Below are 20366 nucleotides of genomic sequence, written 5' to 3'. Positions count from 1 at the left end.
CCTAACTTCTCTGGCGACGGCGAAGAGAGTTAGTGAAATCCAAGCGTTCGGTAGCCTAGTGGGTTTCAAGGGAGACAGCGCTGTCTGCTCGTTGAACCCTTCTTTCTTGGCTAAGAACGAGAACCCGTCTAATCCTTGGCCAAAGAGCTTCGATATCAAAGGAATATCGAGTCTCGTGGGTCAAGAACCAGAGAGAGCCCTGTGCCCTGTCAGGGCTCTCAAGTTCTATGTGAATAGGACTAGAGAGATAAGAGGTCCCACCCTCAGGTAATCTCTGGTGCTCGGTGAAGAGACCGGATTTACCTTTGTCGAAGAATGCTGTTGCTTTCTTCTTGAGGGTACGTCATTAAAGATGCTCATTCATCTTGCCAGAAGACTGATATGAGCCTCTTTAAAGTGAAAGCTCACGAGGTCAGAGCCGTAGCTACCTCTCTTGCCTTCCAAAGGAACATGTCTATCAGAGATATTCTTGATAGCACCTTCTGGAGGAGCAATTCCGTATTCGCCTCACATTACCTCCGGGATGTGAGGACGATTTACGAGAACTGTAGTTCTTTGGGACCTTACATTTCGGCAGACACAGTTTTGGGGGCTGAAGGTAGCTCTCTCCCTATCCCTTAGCTTAGTTAGGTTAGTTTTTTTGTGTTTTGTGGTTGTGGTGAGATCTTCTGTGAAAATCTCCATTCCATAGTGTTAATATCAGGGTTTTTTGCGTTAGTTGGTCAGGTGGTGGTCGGCTGCTGTGTTACTGCCATATGTTTGCCTAGATGGTCTTGTCACATCGTGGTCACGCTCCCGTGACAGAGCATCCAGAAAGCACCAGCACTACAGGTCAACACCTGGCTGGCAACTCTGATAAAGCATAAGCAGGCTTTTGGTGACAGTAATCACATAGTCTACTTTGCTATCAGGTAAGGAACCAATAAGATAATCTTTTATTTTATTTTAAATTTCCTAAAAATCCTAGTCTGTCTCTACCCACCATCCGAAGGTGTGATTCAGCTATATATATATCTGTCAGGTAAGTTTCATGAACAAAATGTTATTGTTATAATACAATTAAGTTTGTTCATACTTACCTGGCAGATATATATACTTAGAGTGCCCACCCTCCTCCCCTCAGGAGACAAGGGCCCATGAATAAATATGAATAGAAAATGGGAATGGTTCCTGATATCCGCCGCCCAGCGGCGGGAATGGTACTACCACCTGACCGCCCCACTACGTGTGCCGCGAATTTTGAAATTCTGTCGGACGTCAGAAATACAGCTATATATATATCTGCCAGGTAAGTATGAACAAACTTAATTGTATTATAACAATAACATTTTTATGATGAAATTGATAAAAAAACTGGAATTTCTGGATATTTCTTATAGAAAAATACCATGAGTAGGCAAATTTCTTGCAAATAATGGGTAGATATGGTCCAGAGAAAAATCCGTGAGTCCAGAGAATGCGAATAAGGGGGCCCCCACTGTATTAGAAAAACAGATAAATTAACATAAATAAATAAAAAATGTAGGTAAAATATTGAAGTATAAGTTGATGTGTCAGGGTAATAATGCATTGTATATTTGCTTGAACAGCTGAAGTTCCAATTGCACAACACCCTCAGGGAGGCTGTTCCACAGTCCAACTGTGTGAAGAATTAAAGACCTCTTGAACTGAGAATTTTGGTGGTGAGGCACATTACTGCATATTGGTGTTGCTGTTCAACAAATCTTGTTGCTCTCTGCAGGAAAATTGGATTAGGGATCAGTTGTGAATGTAAAAGAGCTCTGTTGAAATGCAACTTAAGAAAAGAGACTGTCTGTCAATGGTCCAAGTCATAATTGCTAATAGTGCAGTGGATCCCCTATATATTTACGGGTTTCTCCATGGATCATATCTACAAATTATTTTCAGGAATTCTACTTATTCTATGTATTTTTCGTTGAGAAGTATTCACTAATTACTGTTTTCATATCAATTTCTTGACTAAATGCAATTTTTATGATAAAACTATTAAAATATTCAGGTATAAGCATTTGTTCCGACACGGCATACAAACCTTCGGTCCTTTTACAATAGGAAGGTACTAGCGGCAGCTGGATAGGTCATAAGCTTTCGAACAAGGGGTTCGGTAGTTAACTGCTTGTCCGACAGGCGCGCGCGCGACTGGGAGGTAAACAAATCACTTTTGCTTTCGGCCTGCTGGCGTGTAGACGTGTATCATCCCCCCCCCCCTCCCCTCTCTGCGCGCTTCATCGTCGTTTTGCTTTCGCTATGGTTGTGTTTTTCTTTTTTTTTTCTATTTATCTAGGTTTTTGAAACTGAATTGTAAGTACAATCATTTCATATTTATTTCCATTGAATTCAATTGTGAATTAAAGGATCTTGGTTTCTCCACGCCCTCCAATTACCCGAGTGCCGGGGACTGAAGGCGTAAGTGCGGGAATTCATTTTTCCAGAAATGATCCTCGTATTGTGTATGCTCGGTGCCGAGGGCGGGAGAGCGCTCGCTCCGAGCTTTATTTTGGTTGGAAATGTGTAGATGAAAATCGTAAGTAAGTGCCCTTTTCATTTATATTTTTTTGGCCTGTATGCTCGTTGCCGAGCGAATGCGCTCGGCACGAAAACTTATTCTGTATGGAAGTGGAATCACAAGTACGTACAGTATTCTTTTTCATTTTCATATATTTATTTTGATTGTAGCAATACTCATTTTGGATCAGTTTCCGCTCTTACCCGGAAATTGATCCTTTCCCCTTTTTATTTGAATGAAGTGAAATCGCAAGTGCAGTTCTTTTTCATTTTCATATTTTATTGAGATTGCATAATTTACTTGGATCATGTTTCCGCTATTTCCCGGGTGAATTGATCCTTCCCCTTTTTTATTTTGTATGAAGTGAAATCGCAAGCGCAGTATTCTTTTCATTTTTCATATATATTTTGATTGCATCAATTCATTATGGATCAAGGTTTCCGTTCATAATCGGGAAGAATGGGATCCTTTTACCCTTTGCGCTCGGTACCGAGGGCGCAAATGCGCTCGCTCCGAGCCCTTATTCGTTGTGAAGTGAATCGTAATGCAAGATTCTTTTTCATGTTATTCCTTTTATTGTTGATTGCATCAATAATTATTTTGGTTCAAGTTCCGCTCAGTCAGGGAATTGATCCTTATACCCTTCCATTCGGTGCCAAGGGCACGATTGCTCTCGGGCTCTTATTATTATTGTTGGGTACATGGGTGCTGTGCGGGGGTGAGGAACGAGAATCTCCCCCCCCCACTCAGCTCCCACAGATGGCCCTTCCCCTTCGGGGGGGAGGTTATTTGGGTTCTTCTCCTCGCCCGATCCGTCGAGCGCGGGGTAGGGCGCTCGGTGCCCGATGTACAATTGTATTCGGGGTCTTCCGCTCGTTCGGTGTGGGGCTCACCCCCCCGCGCGAGGGGACTTCCCCCCCACTAATCACTACTACTGTTATTTCCGCAGGTGCTATTGCCACGAGGGTGGACCTTGGTGAGGTATGGGCGTCCTTCGATTTGCAGGGCGTGCCTAGTGTCCAGGGGCGGCGGTTCTATGTCTGGGCCTGCTGCGGTCACCCATGGAGTGGTGACCACGACAAAGATATCGACTCCAAGTGACGACGTCCCTCCTCACCTGGTGTACTTGCCTCACGTGGTAACAGTCTTGCCTACAGCCGCTGTGAAGTGCCGTTCGCCGTACCGAGAGGGGGGCGTGCCGCCGCCGCTCGTGGTTGCCGTGCTGCCGCGACCACACTTCCGCTGCCCTAAGAGCTCGCCCCTGGACCTGCCGCCGGTACCAGGATGTTGCTGGCTTAGCTGCTCCACCTCCTGTGTTTCCGGTGCTGCCTGCCGTACCTTCCGATTCTGTACTGAACTGTCCATGCAGTTGCTGCGCTGGCTGTCCCGCCGTTTGCTGCGCTGGCTGTCCCTGCCGTTGCTGCGCTGGCTGTCCCTGCCGATGCTGTGCTGGCTGTGCCTGAGATGCCCATACCTGCTGACGTCGTCCCTGTTCGTGGTGGTACTACCCCAGACTTTGGTCTGTCTGTACAGGTGCGTCCGGGCCCTGTGGCTTCGGCTACAGCAGCCCCGGCTCCGCCCTGGATAGCAGATCTTACGTCTGTCCTGAGGAAGCTGACGAAGAAGAGGAGGAACGTCGCCTTCATCTTCTTCATCGTCGTCGGCTGCCGCCTCTTCCCCTTCGACTTCTAAGACTTCACAGCCGAGGAAGAAGAAGGTTGCCTCCTCCCTCCTAAGAAGTCTCCCTCGGGAGCTTCTCGGGACCCGTCTCACCTCGGTGGGACGGGAGGGTTCCTTCCGCTGGTCCTCCTGCTCCTTCGGGAGCGGGGCCCGTCTCTTCTTCCGCAAGGAAGAAGACTACGGGGACCAGAGGGGTACCGGCTAACCACCGGTACTTCCTCGCCTGGTGTCAGTGGTTCTGCCACTGCATCAGGGTCCGTCTCGGCCTCTCGTTCGCGGGAGGTACCGAGTGTACGGTCGCCTACCAGCGACCGTGCAGCCAGGAACCAGACCTCTGAGCCCGCTCAGCGTCAGGTTCACGGCACGGAGCGGAAGACTGGTGAACAGCCGCTCACAAGCGACTCTCACCATACCAGCTCTCGCTCTCTGCGCGACCAGCTGGCTACCCGGGATGACGTGACGGTCCACGACCGGCCACGGGCTGAGGCTGGGAAGAGGTCCCCCTGTTCGCCGGTGCCAGCCACGGCTGGAACCAGCGACGTGACGTGCCGTGAGGACAAGCACCGGTCTCACTGTGACAGTGGAGCCTGCAGGTCGCCTGACCGTCGCTCTCACAGAGAGCGATCGGGTACGGCAACCAGCACCAGCTCTTCTGACACTCGAGATCGGGGCCGCTGTGCTCAGTCCAGCCGTTCTCCACAGCGAGACGGTTCGACCAGGCCTGCAGCTCGATCGCCACCGCGGGTTGACGATCGACCTGCAGCCCTCCAAGCCTGCTGGTTCTGCCAGCGAGCGAGGATGGGAGCGTCAGGTCTACCTCTCCCGTACCTTCAACCTCCTCGGGTTTACACCGGGATGGAGCGAAGGTATTGAGGAGTGATCGTGAGGGGTGCGCCCCTCATGATCCCACCACGACGCCCTACGTGCCAGGCACGGTTCTTGGACCGGCCAGGACGTATGCGCAAGTGGATGGAGAAGACCGAGAGGGCTGTCGCTGTTCCCCCCTTCTTAGGAGGAAGGTTCTCGGAATATGCTCTTGTTCGAAGGGCTTAACGGTCCTACTCTGCAAGATGCTGTGACTTCCGAGATCCAGAGGAACTTTGCCGAGGTTATGGCGCTGATTCGTCAGCACAACGACCTCGGGGAAGGATCGCCGCTCCCACCAGCAGAACCACGTCTCGGCTCGAGTCGTTTTGGGGCCCGAGAGGGAACCCAAATCGACGGTGGGTCTGCCGCGATCGGAGCTTGCCGACTGTGTTGAACCAGGTAGTTTCTCGTCTCCGGACAAGAAGGCTCTCTCAGTTCTGGCCGGTCGAACAAGCTACTTCACCTCCTCTACTGCGACAGAGGCGTTTCTACGTGTCTTTGGACACCGTATTTGAAATACCCCTTCGGTCCTCCTGAGAGGTTTCGACCTCGACGAGGACTGGAATGAGTCTGGAGGACGGTATCGGCTCTCTCCTGTCAGGTGTCGATTAGCCCCACCCAGACGACGTTCACAGTGGCGGCAGACCCTTACCTACAGTATGAGTTCGTAACCCTCCTCGGGAAAACGTTTTCTCCTGACGATACGTTTTCCCAGGCTCTGAGAGGCCATCGCCGTAAGGCGATGGCTGCTCCTTTTCTTCTCCAACTGCTAGTTCCGCTGGGAAGGCGAGCCAGTATCCAATTCCTCCCCCATTCCCTCTCTCCTTACGGCTACGAGGGAAAGGGGAGGGATCCTACAGAGATTTCTCGTGTAAGATCCCACGTTAGGGGCTTCCGCTACCGGGGGGTACCTTCGGGTCCTACCTGACGTAAGCCCCGGTCGTTGAGGAGGGATCCTGCCCCCTTTCTCGTTTCTACGGAATCGAGGAGGACCACCAGCCGATATCGTTTACGAATTCGGTGGGGGGTTTCGCAGAGTGCTTAGAATTCTACGGAAATTTCTAGGCGCACTCAGAGAGTTCGAGTTTTTTACGATCTCCAAACACTTAGGCGAGACCACGGTCCAAGGTGAGCGAGAATCCCCGATAATTGTTACACGATAATCGGGAACCTCGCTTATGCGCGAATTCCTGTAATTTCTAGCATTTGTAAGAAGACTGCCTGCTGAAAGGAAGGTATCCTCACAGTAGGCGATTAACTGGAATAGAGAGGAACGGACGGGAACTTCCAGTTTGGCTTGAACTATCGTCTTAGTATTCTGTTCACCATTGAAGCTTTCCTTTGGGGAAAGACTTCTCCTTCACTCTCTTGACTAGAAGAACGAAGGCGGTCGATCTCCAATCCTTATTCTCATTCCTCGAGGGGAAAAGAATTTAGGATGGAGGTCGTGGTACAGAACCTACAAATATACTACGTATATTACCCTCGCGACATGATTCTTTTAACAGTTGAATTGTCCGGGGGGTGGGAGGCATACCGTAGTTAACTCTACGGTTTGTGACCGAGACGAATTGTAATCTTAATTGAAACTGCAACTCGGGGTTGCCTGCAACCTCCCAGCAGTTATCAGTTTCGATTTAGATACTTTGGTATTGTCACGACAACACTAAATCAGCTTTTGTATTTACTGAAATCCGTTTCGTTTAAATATAATTGCTCGAGTGTATTCTTTATGCTCGATGGTTCTAGCCAAACGCATTCCTTCGTGGAAGGGATTAACTGGCAACTCAGGATGACGAGTCACCGAGAGCTACTGCGTATTGAACTGCCTGATAGCAGCTCAGTATCAGCTAGGTCTCCGAGATGCACGGTCGGTTACGTCTCTCTCTCCCCTGGTTTGATTGACTACCGAACCGTATCTCTACCCAACAATCATGGACTTAGGTCTCTGATTAACGGGGATTCTCACAATAATGAAGGACCATCTACTGCTGTGACGCTCGATTTCATCGCCTTCGACATTGCGAGAATTTTCAACAGAGATAACTCTTTGACTCTTTCATCTTTCTGTTTACCGCACGGTAACAGAAGTCTGTACTAGTCTCCCGCTGCATCGCACCGCGATAATGCGAATGATTTTTGCAGACATCTGAGTTTGTCTTCAAATATCTCGTATTCGTAGGTGTGCAATTATTCATTGTTCGCCCCAAATTAATAGATGTGTCAGAAGACATCGCCTGCTCTCCGACCTGACAGCTCTACTTCCAAATGTTCAGCCCATGAGAAGCAGTTCTTCAGGCAGTATTTCCCTGTGTCTTCAAGCGCTCCGCTTTTATTGCAACTACGATCCTCACCGGACAGCAATGAATAGCGGTTAGCGTTCTCAGTCTTTGTAGCACAGGTTCAGAATCTTGAGAATACTTCTCTCGGTTCAGCTGTGAAGACGTAGGTTGCATTTTCTGTACACCTTCGTCTTCAACGACACATAGTGTTGTTTCTCCTTAGCTGAGAATCAACTATACTATGAGATATCTTGCCATCAGGGACCTCGGTCTCTAGAAGGCAATTGACTTTCGCCTGTTGGGCCCATGCCTTAAGAGAATCATCACCTCGCCTTCTGGCATCGGTGACGAACAAATTATTTGTTTAGTCTCTTGGCATAACCCTTTTAAGGCGAAGGTCACGTGACTTGCTCGGGTGCTTGGACAACTTGCCTCCTACCGAACGCAGTCAGTCGGCAGCTGTCAGAGCGCCCAAGTCAGTTACGAACTTCGCTGTGGACTTAGTTCGGTTGTTCCATAACAGTCTTTTCTTCGTCCTAACGGCTTGTCACAGTACCCATACCATCGACACCCACCATTGAGTGTCGGTGTCCTATCCACTACCGAGAAGAAGAACTTCACTGCATGGGGATAGACCAGTATGGGTACAGGACATCACCGAAGTCGAGAAGAGGGATAGGTCATACGACCATTCCCTTCTTTTCCTCTGAGGTAATTGCATGACTTTTCCTGCGAAGTCAAGCATCCAAGGGATGGGGATTCATGACGCTCGATTTCGTACCGACTTCGTAGCAAAGACTCAGAACCCTTCGGTTCCTGACGATCGGTTAGAGTCCTTCACAATCCCCTCCCTAATGGACTTCACCGCCTTCGATGCGAAGGAGATGCTGCTTTGTCCTGTGAAAGCGCGACCGCGCTTTCTGAAGAAACTCGACATCCCAGGCTGAGTGTTGAAGACTCTTCGTCAGCACCAAGATGACCTAGAAGTACACTCCCTCGAGTTACTCAAGAACTTCTCCGTGGCGCAGGTACTGAAGGCAGGGATCTGGTACAACCAGACCACTGGCACCTCCTTCTACCTTTTGGATATGCCCACAGGTCCTTGGATCGTTTTCCTTGGGACCCGTGGTGGCTGCTCAACACGTTGTGTAGCTAACCCAGACCCTAGCAGGCTGAACAGCATTGAGTCATGGTGTGACTGTAAGAATAGATAAGTGAATGAGAGAGTGACTGGCTTCTCTTCCTATCTTTTTCTCCCCCTCTACCTGTGGGTAGAGGGATACGGTCATCACCTTGCTGGATAAGGACGAGATGCAGGTGAGCTACTCGACAGAGCCCCATCCTATCCCTTTCACTAGGGATGGGAGCGAATATCCACCACTTCCTCCTACAAGGGGGGGGAAGTGGATGCCAACAAGAGACAAACCATAACTTTATGTTGCCTCTTGCAAATAGGAACTTGTTCTTGTTTGCTGGTACGAAGAGATACGCTTGCCTCTCTCTTAGTACTTGGTCCAGAGGTCTGACCATTGATCCTGCGGTGCACACCCCGATCAATCGGACAGAGGCTTGGATCCCTCCCTCGCTCTTACGACCAGGGAGGCATTCCAAGGTTGGGCGAACACCAGTCTGTTCACAAAAGACTCAGATTCCTCCCACCAAGAAGTGAGTCTTCCTTTTGTAAAAGGACCGAAGGTTTGTATGCCGTGTCGGAACAAATGACAATTTGTCCAAAATTGCATTTTTCCTAACTATACAAACCTGAGGTCCTTTTACACATAGTCCCACCTCATGCCACCCCTCACTCTGCAGTTTTTGCTTGGGCCAAAAGCAAAAGTGATTTGTTTACCTCCCAGTCGCGCGCGCGCGCCTGTCGGACAAGCAGTTAACTGCCGAACCCCTTGTTCGAAAGCTTACGACCTATCCAGCTGCCGCTAGTACCTTCCTATTGTAAAAGGACCTCAGGTTTGTATAGTTAGGAAAAATGCAATTTTGGACAAATTGTCATTTTTAGAGTTCTCATGTGGCAGTTCCAAGCGTTTTTAGAGGGGTTTTAAGTATGTATACTTGCATATTTTAGCTATTCGGCGGAGAGGGGGTTCTGGTACGCAACCCCCACGAATACGGGGATGTCCACTGTTTGTACGTACATATTAGGAAAATGAACTTTTACATGTAAAGTTAATTTGAATGTGTTAACTATGAAAATTGACATTGGGAGTGGGAATAGCAAAAATAAAAGCATAAATTTAATAGGGTTAGCTCTAAGTATTTAGTGAGCATTAGTTGAAATGAGTTGAAAACTGTGCAGTTACTTTATTTTTAATTTTGTAATTGTTGTTATAAGCATAGCTGTCTTGGTCAGGTTGTGCTTTGCCACAGAAGAATTATGGAATTTGCAAAAATGTCTAAGGTTTGAGAAAATATGTTAGCCACAAAAATCCAAAAACTGACATTGTGTACATATTATGAATGTGGGGGTAAATAAATTAATACAAATTTAATAGCCCAATAAAAAATATCCTTAATAGTGAATTTGAGAATTATCACCAAAAAAGCAAAAATTAAAGTGAAATTCATAAACCTTACCATTCAAAATAAAACTTACTGGATAAAATACAGAAATACAAAACTACAGCCATTTGTATTGTAAGTCACTACAGTGGAAAATTGTTCAAATTATGAAAAAAAATCATATAGGCACCCTAAATGTTCTTATTGTGGTTCAAGTTGTTGTTATGCATGATTATTACTATTGTTATTACTACAATACAAAGCACATAGTTTAACACTTACCCAAACCACTTGCCTCATGGTTTGCCCTTAAATTAGTTCTTTATGGACAAGTTGGTTGCATACTCTCTCTCCTGCCATTCTGGTAGCCTGAATTCACTCCCAGCTGCCACCAACATGGAATCAGAGGAATTTATGTATGGTGATCAGAAGTTCATTTCTCGATATACATAATGTGGTTGGATCCCACTATAAGCTGTAGGTCCCTTTGCTAAGTAACCAATTGGTTCCTAGCTATGTAAATATAAATCTAATCCTACGGGCTAGTCCTAGGTAAGATATACTTGACTTTTTTGTTCTTAAATTAGAGATAAAAATTGGAGCCAGATAGTAATCTGAAGGAATTAGGAAGAAAGCAAAGAGACTAAATGAAAGGTAACAGGGCAGTGTATTATTACCCTAAAACCATTTGCCTTATATTTTAATATTTATTTTTATTTTTATCTTATTCATTAATTAATTTCTCTTTATTTTCTAATAACTAATCTCTTCTTGCTTTATTTCCTATTATCTTCTGTAACTTCTTTCAAATGAACACCACATTCTTTGCCAGGTTGAATTTCCAGTTGACTTTTTCCATATGAATAGGGGTTTATCTTTTGAATACTAATGATTGGAGTACGTAAATGGATACTGCAAAGAACCTTTAGCACCATCTGTAGTTCACCACAGAAAGTAGGGACTTCCTGCTAGATGGGGGTTGCCTTTAAATAAGGGATACTGTATGCATTCAATAGGGTGACTTAGGAATTAAAGTAGGGTTATCATTGTTTTGTTAGAATTCCCTCTGAAAAGTTGAAGTTATTGAAAATAATTGTTGTGTCAGTGGCATTTAACTTATAAGTCTTCTCTATATTTCTTAATCTCCTCATCAGCAGGTAAGCGATAAAAGTTTTCAATGGATGTGATAAGGTATACTGCTGTCGTGTTTTATTGATTATTATATTTTGATACACAGACAGTCATCTACAGAGAGAATGAATAGAATACAGGTTTTCAGGTATACAGTACAGTATGTATATATATACTACAGCAGCAGCATAATGGGCTAAAGTTAAGTATATCTTACCTTTACTAGACCACTGAGCTGATTAACAACTCCTCTAGGGCTGGTCCGAAGGATTAAATATTTTTATGTGGCTAGGAACCAACTAGTTACTTAGCAGCGGGACCTACAGTTTATTGTGGGATCGGAACCACATCAACAATTGAATTTCTATCTGAAATAAATTGCTCTGATTCCTTGTTGGCAGAGCAAGGAATCGAACGCCCGGACCCTAAGATCGGTAGTCGAGCACTTTACTGACTCGTCCAATGAGGAACTATAATGGGTTAAGATTAGTAGAAATCATTGAAGGTCAAATTGCCGTTGGTAAGTTGTAGTGGCAGATGTTTCTGTTGTAAAGCTCGCATCCTAAGATGCTGGAGCCTCCTTGGTTGTACTGTATAGATCAGGAAGATTAGGGAGTGTGCTGGGGTGACTGATGTACGTAATGGCTTGTTGTTGCAGGGCTGGTTATTACAGTCAACTCCACCTATTCACGGACTCACCAATTCACAGATTTTTTTATGGAACATATACTATACACATTATTCGCAGAAAATTTGTGTATTTGCACTATTTGTAACAGAGAAATATTCACTAATTACTGTATTTTCATATTTTCATGACATAATGCACTTTTTCTGATGAAACTATTAAAATGCTCATGTAGTATAAGCCTTTTTAGTTTTTTTTCTTCAAAATAGGCAGTTTTAGTATTCGGAAATTTTAGCTATTCACGGGGCGGGTGGTTGTTGTGGTACACAGCCCCCAGAGAATACTGGCAGTCAACTGTAGTCGTCTTTCTTCCTCTCTCGACTTTGCATGTTGCTGCTTATGTTGTTTGCAGTTAGACCAGAATGGCAATCTGTTCAAGGGTGGGGATGGCCATCAGTTGCCTTTTTCTGTCTTGTGGATATTTGGTGCCAGCTGATTTTATTATCTTCTTCGTGAGATAATCATGAGAAATTGTTTCATTTTCAGCTGCAGGTGTCCGTTCTTCTCTATCGTGTTTTCTCTGATATTCATAATCGTAGTGATTGAATGTGGCACTTTCTGTAGGTGACAGGGGAGACGCTTTGCAAGCTTAATATAGTCATCATCTTGATTTATGAGAGGTGGCATCCATCTATTGCATGTAAATTCATAGATGAGGCTACTTATATCCATATCTTTCTTTAGGGATTATATTATTTTTCATGATGAGCTGAGCAGGTTTTCATATTTTTATAGCTAACATTATCAGTGCACTGGATGAGGTGCACTGTTGGCATTACTTAAGGTTCTGTTCAGCATCCCTACGGCCGCTAGCAACAACCCCTTTCATTCCTTTTAACAGTTACTCCGTTCATATACCCTTCTTTCCATCTTATCCCCCCCCTCTCCCCACCTAACAATTTTTCATAGTACAACTGAGAGGTTTTCCTCCTGTTACATCTTTTGTAGCTTTTTACTGTCAATTTCTGTTTCAGTGCTGAATAGTTTCATGGGTCCCAGCACTTGCACTTTGGCCTAAATTCTATGTTCTATCTATCTATAACTAATGATCAATTGGATTTTCTGACTTGTTATAATAAGAGTGATGCTTTTTATCTTTTATGGCCTCATCTTTCATGCATTTTTGTTAGTGGAATTTTCACCAGCATACCGTTTGTTTACTGTGATTCCAGTTTTCTGCCCAACCATTTTGTTTGAGGAGCCTTTATTGAAATTAGTTATCGTATTATTACTACTTCTATTATTATTATTATTTGAAAATATAATAAACACTTGCATCTACCATAAAAATTATCTCATCTCCTTACAAGTGAAATGGAAAGGTCATTTTCATCTCTTTAAAATACCACCATTATGAATTTTGTAATTACAGTTTTATTATTATTATTATTATTATTATTATTATTAATTATTATTATTATTATTATTGAACCAAACAAAAACTTCTTTCAGTTTTCTTCTGAAGATTGAAAAAGAAACCCACAAAATCACTTTGTAACTTGTTTACTTCTAAGTATTTACATTTAGTTTTACTCCACACTCGAGTACTTTCAGGCCCTGTCTGTGGCCCATTCTCAAGAGATGTTTGTGATGTTAGCCTGGGTCAAGGCCCAGCAGCCTTCTGGAACTTCTTCTCGTTGAGCTGTCATTTATGTGATGGCTGTTCTGGTTTTCTTGAGAGTTGCCAATCCCCTCTTGTCGCTCTGATATCCTGAGCTGATGGTCAATGGGATTCCTTGTGGTAAGGGTGTGGTCACCAAATTTCACAATATTTTGAAACTAATCTTTCCTAATGTTAATGTCCCTAACAAATTCCAGCCGATGGTTTCCGAGGAAAATTTTTGGTTCTTCAATAATGCTTAAGCGATCTCGGGAGCTGCGACATGCACTGGGTCTTGGTTTCGTTGTAAATTATATCAAAATCCTCTGCATATTGGCAGCAAGTGTCAATGAGTCGGAGATCTTGCACTGATGGGGATATCAGAACCATATCATCAGCGTAACAGAGGTTGTTTATAGTTGTTTCATTGACAGTGCATCCGATTGGGAGTGAGTTCAATTTGACATTCAAGGCATCTGTGTACGTATTAAACAAGTATGGAGAGAGAATGCCCCCTTGCCGAAACCTGTTTAGGGAGCTGAAGGTGTATGATAATATGTTACCCCATTTGACACAGAACTGCTGTGTGGAGAACCAGCAATGTAAAATGCCAATTAGATATAGGTGTGTGTCTTTTTTATGCAGCTTCAGGAAGGGCTTCGGGTAGTTTACTCTGTCAAATGCTTTTCTCACACCCACAAAACAAAGGAAAACAGGAGAGGCTGATGATAAGTATTAGTTCAGTAATTCTTTCACTATGTAGATGCAGGTGTCAGTTGAGTGGTTTGCTTTAAACCGAACTGGTAGTCAGTGGTGTGTAGAAAGGGGAGAAGTCTCACTAGAAGAACCAACTCAAGTATCTTTCATGCGATCGTTGTGATTGAATCGGCCAGTAGTTGCCAGGGTCAGCTGCATCCTTTAGCTTGTTTTTTGATTAATGGTATCAAGTGAACTAAGAGTAGGGAGCCTGGAAGAAACTGGTGAATTATGCACGCATTGAATAGGGCAGCTAGCAAGATGTAAATTATCGGATGGCAGAATTTGAAAGCCTCTGCAGGAAGACCATCACAGTCAGGCAATTTATCATTAGGTAGGCTGTTTATGGCATCGCTGATGTTACCTGGCATAATACAGTCTGCAAAATGAAATTGAATGTTGTCAGTAAGGAGGTTATCTACATCTCTTCAGGAATCTTGGTCATTTATGCAATTCAGGATATTGTTGAAGTGATCACTCCACATACTTGCGATAGCCTCGTCTCTGACTGCTTCCCCTACTCTCTGTGATAGCTTTTTAGTTTTGGGAGTTAAGGACTGGATATCTTTCCAAAGACGAGGATAATCACCAGACTGTGTAATCTGAATTTTAATTTTTTATTTTCTTGTTTTTTATTATATTGCAGAAAGAATTCAGTAACTTTTTGTATACTTTTGCCAAATTTCTTATGAGTAATGTTTTATTTTTGACCCATGTTCTGTGAATTTTTGTTTATAAATTTAGCTTTTTCGAGCTGGAGCTGTGACTGTCCATTTTTTCATTCATATTGAATGTGAACCTAAATTTGTTTTTCTGTATGACACATTGTGAGGCATGAAATTCATTTGTTGTAACTTGTGTTTGTTATACGCTAAATTGCCCTACCCTGATAGTTTTAAATTTTGCACAAACTGGACAGTATGGCCCTCAAAGGCAGTGTGGCACTCAAAGAAGAACAGCAATGTGCAAATCATCAGATCAGTGTATGTCTTGCGGGACGCAAGAACTGGGGAGGGAGTGATAAGCTGATTCGATACAGCTTTGATGACCTTTCTGTGATATTCTGAAGTCCCGTAAAACCGTTTTAAGTGATACTGTGTGTGTGTGTGTGTGTGACAACACAAGTCAACCGCCTTAGATGTTAGAAGTTGGCATGGCTTGGGCAGTTCAGAAGAGTGCCGCACACATCTATATCCCTTCTTGATAGGCCCTTGTGTCTAAAGAGCCAGAATAACCAATCAGCTTCCTGTATAACAATGCTTTGTGAAGGGGGCATTCAAATATCAGTCAAAATCAGTTTGTTAGTGGGTCCCATACAGCACAGACTGATCGAGGCGAGTGCCCAGTGCCCCGCCATCGCCGTTGGCCACCACAAAGACGTTTCTGCTGGTGAATCCACTTGTGGTGTGACTATTGTAAGTGCTTGTGTATATCTATATATATATATATATATATATATATATATTATATATATATATATATAATATACTATATATATATATATATATATATATATATATATATATATATATATATATATATATATATATAGATATATATACACACAAGCCATTACAATAATCACACCACTGGTGAACTCACCAGCAGAAACTCCCAAACCTTCCCAATCAGTACAACTAAGGAGGCCCCAACACCTTTGGATGTGAGTATTACAGCAAAAACAAGTGGCATCACAGCTGATAAGTAGCTATTCAATTGCTCCCCCTCCTTGTATATCTGTACACTTTTATTTTCTATTTAATTTCCCTATAGATGACTGCCTGTGTGTGTGTGTGTGTGTGCTGAAACATTTTAGTTAATAGATACTAAGCAGCAGTATCTTTCCATGTCTTGCTGATGAGAAGACTATAATAGGAAAAATAGAGAAGACTGTATATGCTGAATGCTCTTGAAACATCAATTGTTTTAAATTATTTTTTAGTATAATCATATTTGATATGAGCATTAATCCATTCAAGTACTCATATAGTGCAAACTTAAAGATTTTTAAGTTGCTAAGTAAGCTTACTCATGGTAGAAAGCCCAAATGTTAACAAAGAAAGAGAATCGACATAAGAAAATAATTGATAAATGAAGATAAGTAAATAAAATGACAAATAGTGACAAATGAAAAGTATAGCATGAGTAAAATAGGAATTGTAAGTAATATGACATTGTTTGTTTATAAATTTAAAATGGGGTATATTCAAGTTTTTCATGACGACCCTGTGAATTTTAATTTGCTCTTTTTTTTTCATTTACAGCGTCTTGAACGGAGAGCAAAAAACAGATTAGAGGGAATAGAAAGAAGAAAAGTAATTCATGCCAGAATTAGAGCAGGTGAAACTTGGGATAGAGATTAAATCAAAAACCTTTTGTTTCACTTGAAAATTGGTAGTAATATGAATTAGGATTCTTGAAATTTTAATTACAATATATTTTGTGTAATATATAGCCACCATGAGTGCAGCTGAATTACCCATTGAAAAGACAGTTGAGTTAGACAGAAACTATCCTCGTGTATCAGATAGATATTTTTCCGAGTATTACTTCATGCCAGCAGAAAAAAATAAAGAAGGAAATGGTGATGAAAAATTTGAAAAATCAACTGAAGATACCGTGAAGGAAGATGAATCAACTGAAGACCAACCCATAAATGGAGGAAGGAATGGAGAAGATGGCACATTCCAGAATGATAATCACACATGTGTTCTCATTCACAGTAATAAACTGTGTCTTATCACCTTATCACATCATCATCCAGTCTTGTCAGAAAAAAAGGATATTGTGAAGGTAATGAACTATTTGTACAGAGGTTTTAAACTGCTCCATTTATAGCATAAGATAATTTTAATGACTATATGTATTTTTTTTTTATTTCAGCAAATTTTGAGATTTTCTAAAATACTGTATGATGAAAGTAGAATATACTGCCAAATATGAAAGCTGTTTGGTTTCTGTATGCTTTCATTGTACAGTCATGTTACAAAGTATTGCATCAGTTGTTTCAGGCAATAGGTATGTATGGAAGTATACATATTCAATAAGCAGTATCTAGCAGCTATTCACTTGGCCGTGCAGGCGCATGATGTGCTCTGGTGACACAAGTTTCTGTTCACTGGTTACAAGTTGCCCTAGACTAGAGCAAGATCCTTTTCCAGCACACGACTGGCTTACTACTCTAAAACAAATGTATATGATGGCAGGCAAGCTAAATAACATTGTTTAAAGGAAATTAAAATGATTATCGTTTTTCTGTATGTTTCTTCATTAATAATTTTGATATTAATTTTTCCTTGTAACTCAGCCTAACCATTTTTTTTTGGTCTGAAGAGGGTTTTATTTTAGCACTCAAAATTGTAGGCCTATGTGTTTTGCATATACGTACAGCATTAAAAACAAAACTGTTTATTATACATATTTCTTTATTATCATAATTAAAGTATAAAATAAATTATGGCTAGGCCTAATGGTCCTTGCCTGGTCTGTGAAGTGGAGAATCCTATAATATGCAATATGATTTTGATTGTAAGTACGTATTTTTGTGATGTTCAGTTTTTATAACCAATTATGTGTTTTTTACAGCCGATACGCCAAATATATAATTGTTCTTTTAAGTGTTGAATGGCCTAATTCTGAAACCGTATGGCTGAGGACTGAATTAGTTGCTCCTGAGGGAAAAATTTTTACACTGGTCCATAATTCGGTAAAACAGAAAAACAAAAATGTATTATTAATATCCATAATGGATGGTAGATAATATTGATAGTGAGCAAGGGGTTGAAATGTAACATTAAAGAATTTCATTAAGTAAAAAAATATGAATTGATAAAAGTTCAATAAATGCTTTAGAATATAATTAAAGAACAACAACATCTAAAGAAAAGTCAATATGTTGTTTTGAACAAAATTAAAGAAAAACATAAGTAACAGTAAATTATGTTATCCCATATAGTTAGGTAGTAAAAGTCTAGTTTCTAGCCAGTTTTAGTTTATGAATGCTATTTATATCCTGATATTTAATGTAACTCCCAAAACCACCGATATAACTCCGTTCACACATGTCGTTACCATTTTCGATCATTCTAGGCCTATGTGACTTGTATTAAACCATTCATTTATTTTTAAAAAATATTTCCAATTTCATTCCTTGGTGTTTTTGAATTCTTCTTCATATTTTTAAAAATATTCTGTCTATTTGATATTTTGTATGATATTAAAAAGAAAATTGGCATATGTAAGATTCTTAAGTTATCATGCATCAACACTAGACTCCTCAAAATATGGTGTTCCAGGCATAACAGCTGAACCGTACGCTTCAGTGCATTTCATCACCCTTTGGTCAAGTGAAATGTAATTATATTCATATAAGGAAGTTATAAATTATATAATATTTTTATATATTTCATAATGCTAACTTGAAATAACATTCTTTTCTTTTAATAGAAAGATCTTTAAAACAAAAAATAACCTGATAAACCCAACAAACCCAACTCCACTCACGTATTATTTGCCTAAAATAATAATCTTTATACTGATGATACCATGTTGACACAGTTGGTAGGACTGTTCATATGTAAGCATAATGAAATCCATATTTCATAATGATTCATTCGGACAAAATATGTAGTACTTAAAAACTTGCATAAAACAAGGTTTGTTCCGACACGGCATACAAACCTTCGGTCCTTTTACAATAGGAAGGTACTAGCGGCAGCTGGATAGGTCGTAAGCTTTCGAACAAGGGGTTCGGTAGTTAACTGCTTGTCCGACAGGCGCGCGCGCGCGACTGGGAGGTAAACAAACCACTTTTGCTTTCGGCCTCGCAGTGGATGGACGTGTGTGTTCGACGCTCTCTGCCCGCTTCTCGTCGTTTGCTTTCTGAGTATTTGGTTGTAATTGTGTATGAAAGAGTTATTGTAAGTACAATTATTCTCTTTTTTCATATTAATTGCTGCCTTCAATTATTGATTATGATGGAATCTCCTCGCCTCGCTACCCCACGGAGACTTTGCCCGGGTATCGAAGGGCGTAAATGCGGGAAGTTCAGATCGTCCCGGAGATTGACCCTCATATTTTGTGTGCTTCGGTGTCGGGGGGCGCGAATGCACCCGAGCCGAGCCCTGTGATGTGTGTAATGATTGGTCGGAGGCGCAGTGGACTTTGTATGAGGGCAGGAAGAAGCGAAGGCCTGCAAAGGAGTCGTCGGAGAGCTCTCCCGCGACTCCTTTGGTGACGGACACTTCGTCTTCTTTCCTGCCGCCGCTCAACTTCCACGTCTCGCGCCTTCCCCTTCGGGGGGGGTGTCTAGTCCTTCTCCTCTCCTGACGTGTCGAGTGTGGAGGAGGGCGCTAGATACCCTGACGTAGAGTTGTACTCTGGGTCCTCTATCCGTTCGTCTTCGCGCGAACGGGTAGAGGATCCTTCTAATCACCCGACTTTTGCCTCCTCAGTGCGGTTGCCGCGAAGGATGACCTCGGACAGGTGTGGGCATCGTTGGGGCTGCAGGGCGTGCCGAGTGTCCAGGGGCTGCTCTATCATCTCGCTGGCTCCGTGGCGGTCACCCATGCAACGGTCACGACCACCACCACGACCCTTACAACCCCTGGCTATGCTTCACCTCCTCACCTGGTGTACACCCAGCACGCGGTCTCTGTAACACCCACTACATCGGTGCAGGGGCCAGTCGCCGTAACTCGGGGGAGTGTGATGCCGCCACCTGGGTTTGCCGTGCTGCCGCGACCGGATACTTCATGTGCCCGAAGAGCTCGCCCCTGGACCTCCCACCGGTACCTAGGATGTCTGTGCCGCTGGTTCGACCACCTGTACCGCCGCCCACACAGTCTGCCGTACCTGCCGTGACCACCGCTGCTGTACCTGTACCTGCTCCTGCTGTCTCGTCTGCCGTTCCTGTGATGTTCGCACCTGCTGATGTTGTTCCTGTTCCTGGCGCCGCTGCTCCCGATGCGGGTCTGTTCGGACAGGTACGTCCGGGCCCTGTTGCTTCGGCAACAGCAGCCCCGGCTCCGTCCTGGATGACAGATCTGACGTCGGTCCTGAGGAGGTTGACGAAGAAGAAGAAGAAGAGGAGGAAGGTGTCGTCGTCGTCTTCATCGTCTTCTTCGTCGTCGTCGTCGTCTGCCGCCTCTTCCCCTTCTTCTTCTAAGGCTCCCCCGCCGAAGAAGAAGAAGGTCGCCTCCCCCCCCCCTAAGAAGTCTCCTTCGGGAACTTCTAAGGGCCCGTCTCGCTCTGGTGAGACGGGGGGTTCTTCCGCTGGTCGCCCTGCTCCTTCGGGAGCAGGACCCGTCTCTTCTCCCGCAA

At 43.3% G+C, this 20366-nt stretch overlaps 2 protein-coding genes across 2 annotated transcripts in view; both read left to right on the top strand.

The window, feature by feature from the left end:
• Nucleotides 1-16447, top strand: part of LOC135205023 (COX assembly mitochondrial protein 2 homolog) — a 60578-nt gene extending 44131 nt beyond the window's left edge. Inside the window, exon 5 of the mRNA XM_064235317.1 lies at nucleotides 16310-16447. Within this exon, the coding sequence (XP_064091387.1) occupies nucleotides 16310-16408 (99 nt within the window). The 3' untranslated portion in view covers nucleotides 16409-16447. The remainder of the gene's footprint in view (nucleotides 1-16309) is intronic.
• Nucleotides 16448-16505: 58 nt separating this feature from the next.
• Nucleotides 16506-20366, top strand: part of LOC135204929 (protein Abitram-like) — a 28425-nt gene continuing 24564 nt past the window's right edge. The window contains exon 1 of the mRNA XM_064235201.1: nucleotides 16506-16838. Within this exon, the coding sequence (XP_064091271.1) occupies nucleotides 16506-16838 (333 nt within the window). The remainder of the gene's footprint in view (nucleotides 16839-20366) is intronic.

The sequence above is a fragment of the Macrobrachium nipponense genome, chromosome 11 (assembly GCF_015104395.2).
Source record: "Macrobrachium nipponense isolate FS-2020 chromosome 11, ASM1510439v2, whole genome shotgun sequence".
Taxonomy (NCBI): Eukaryota; Metazoa; Arthropoda; class Malacostraca; order Decapoda; family Palaemonidae; genus Macrobrachium; species Macrobrachium nipponense.
This window is presented reverse-complemented; position numbering and strand designations above follow the sequence as displayed.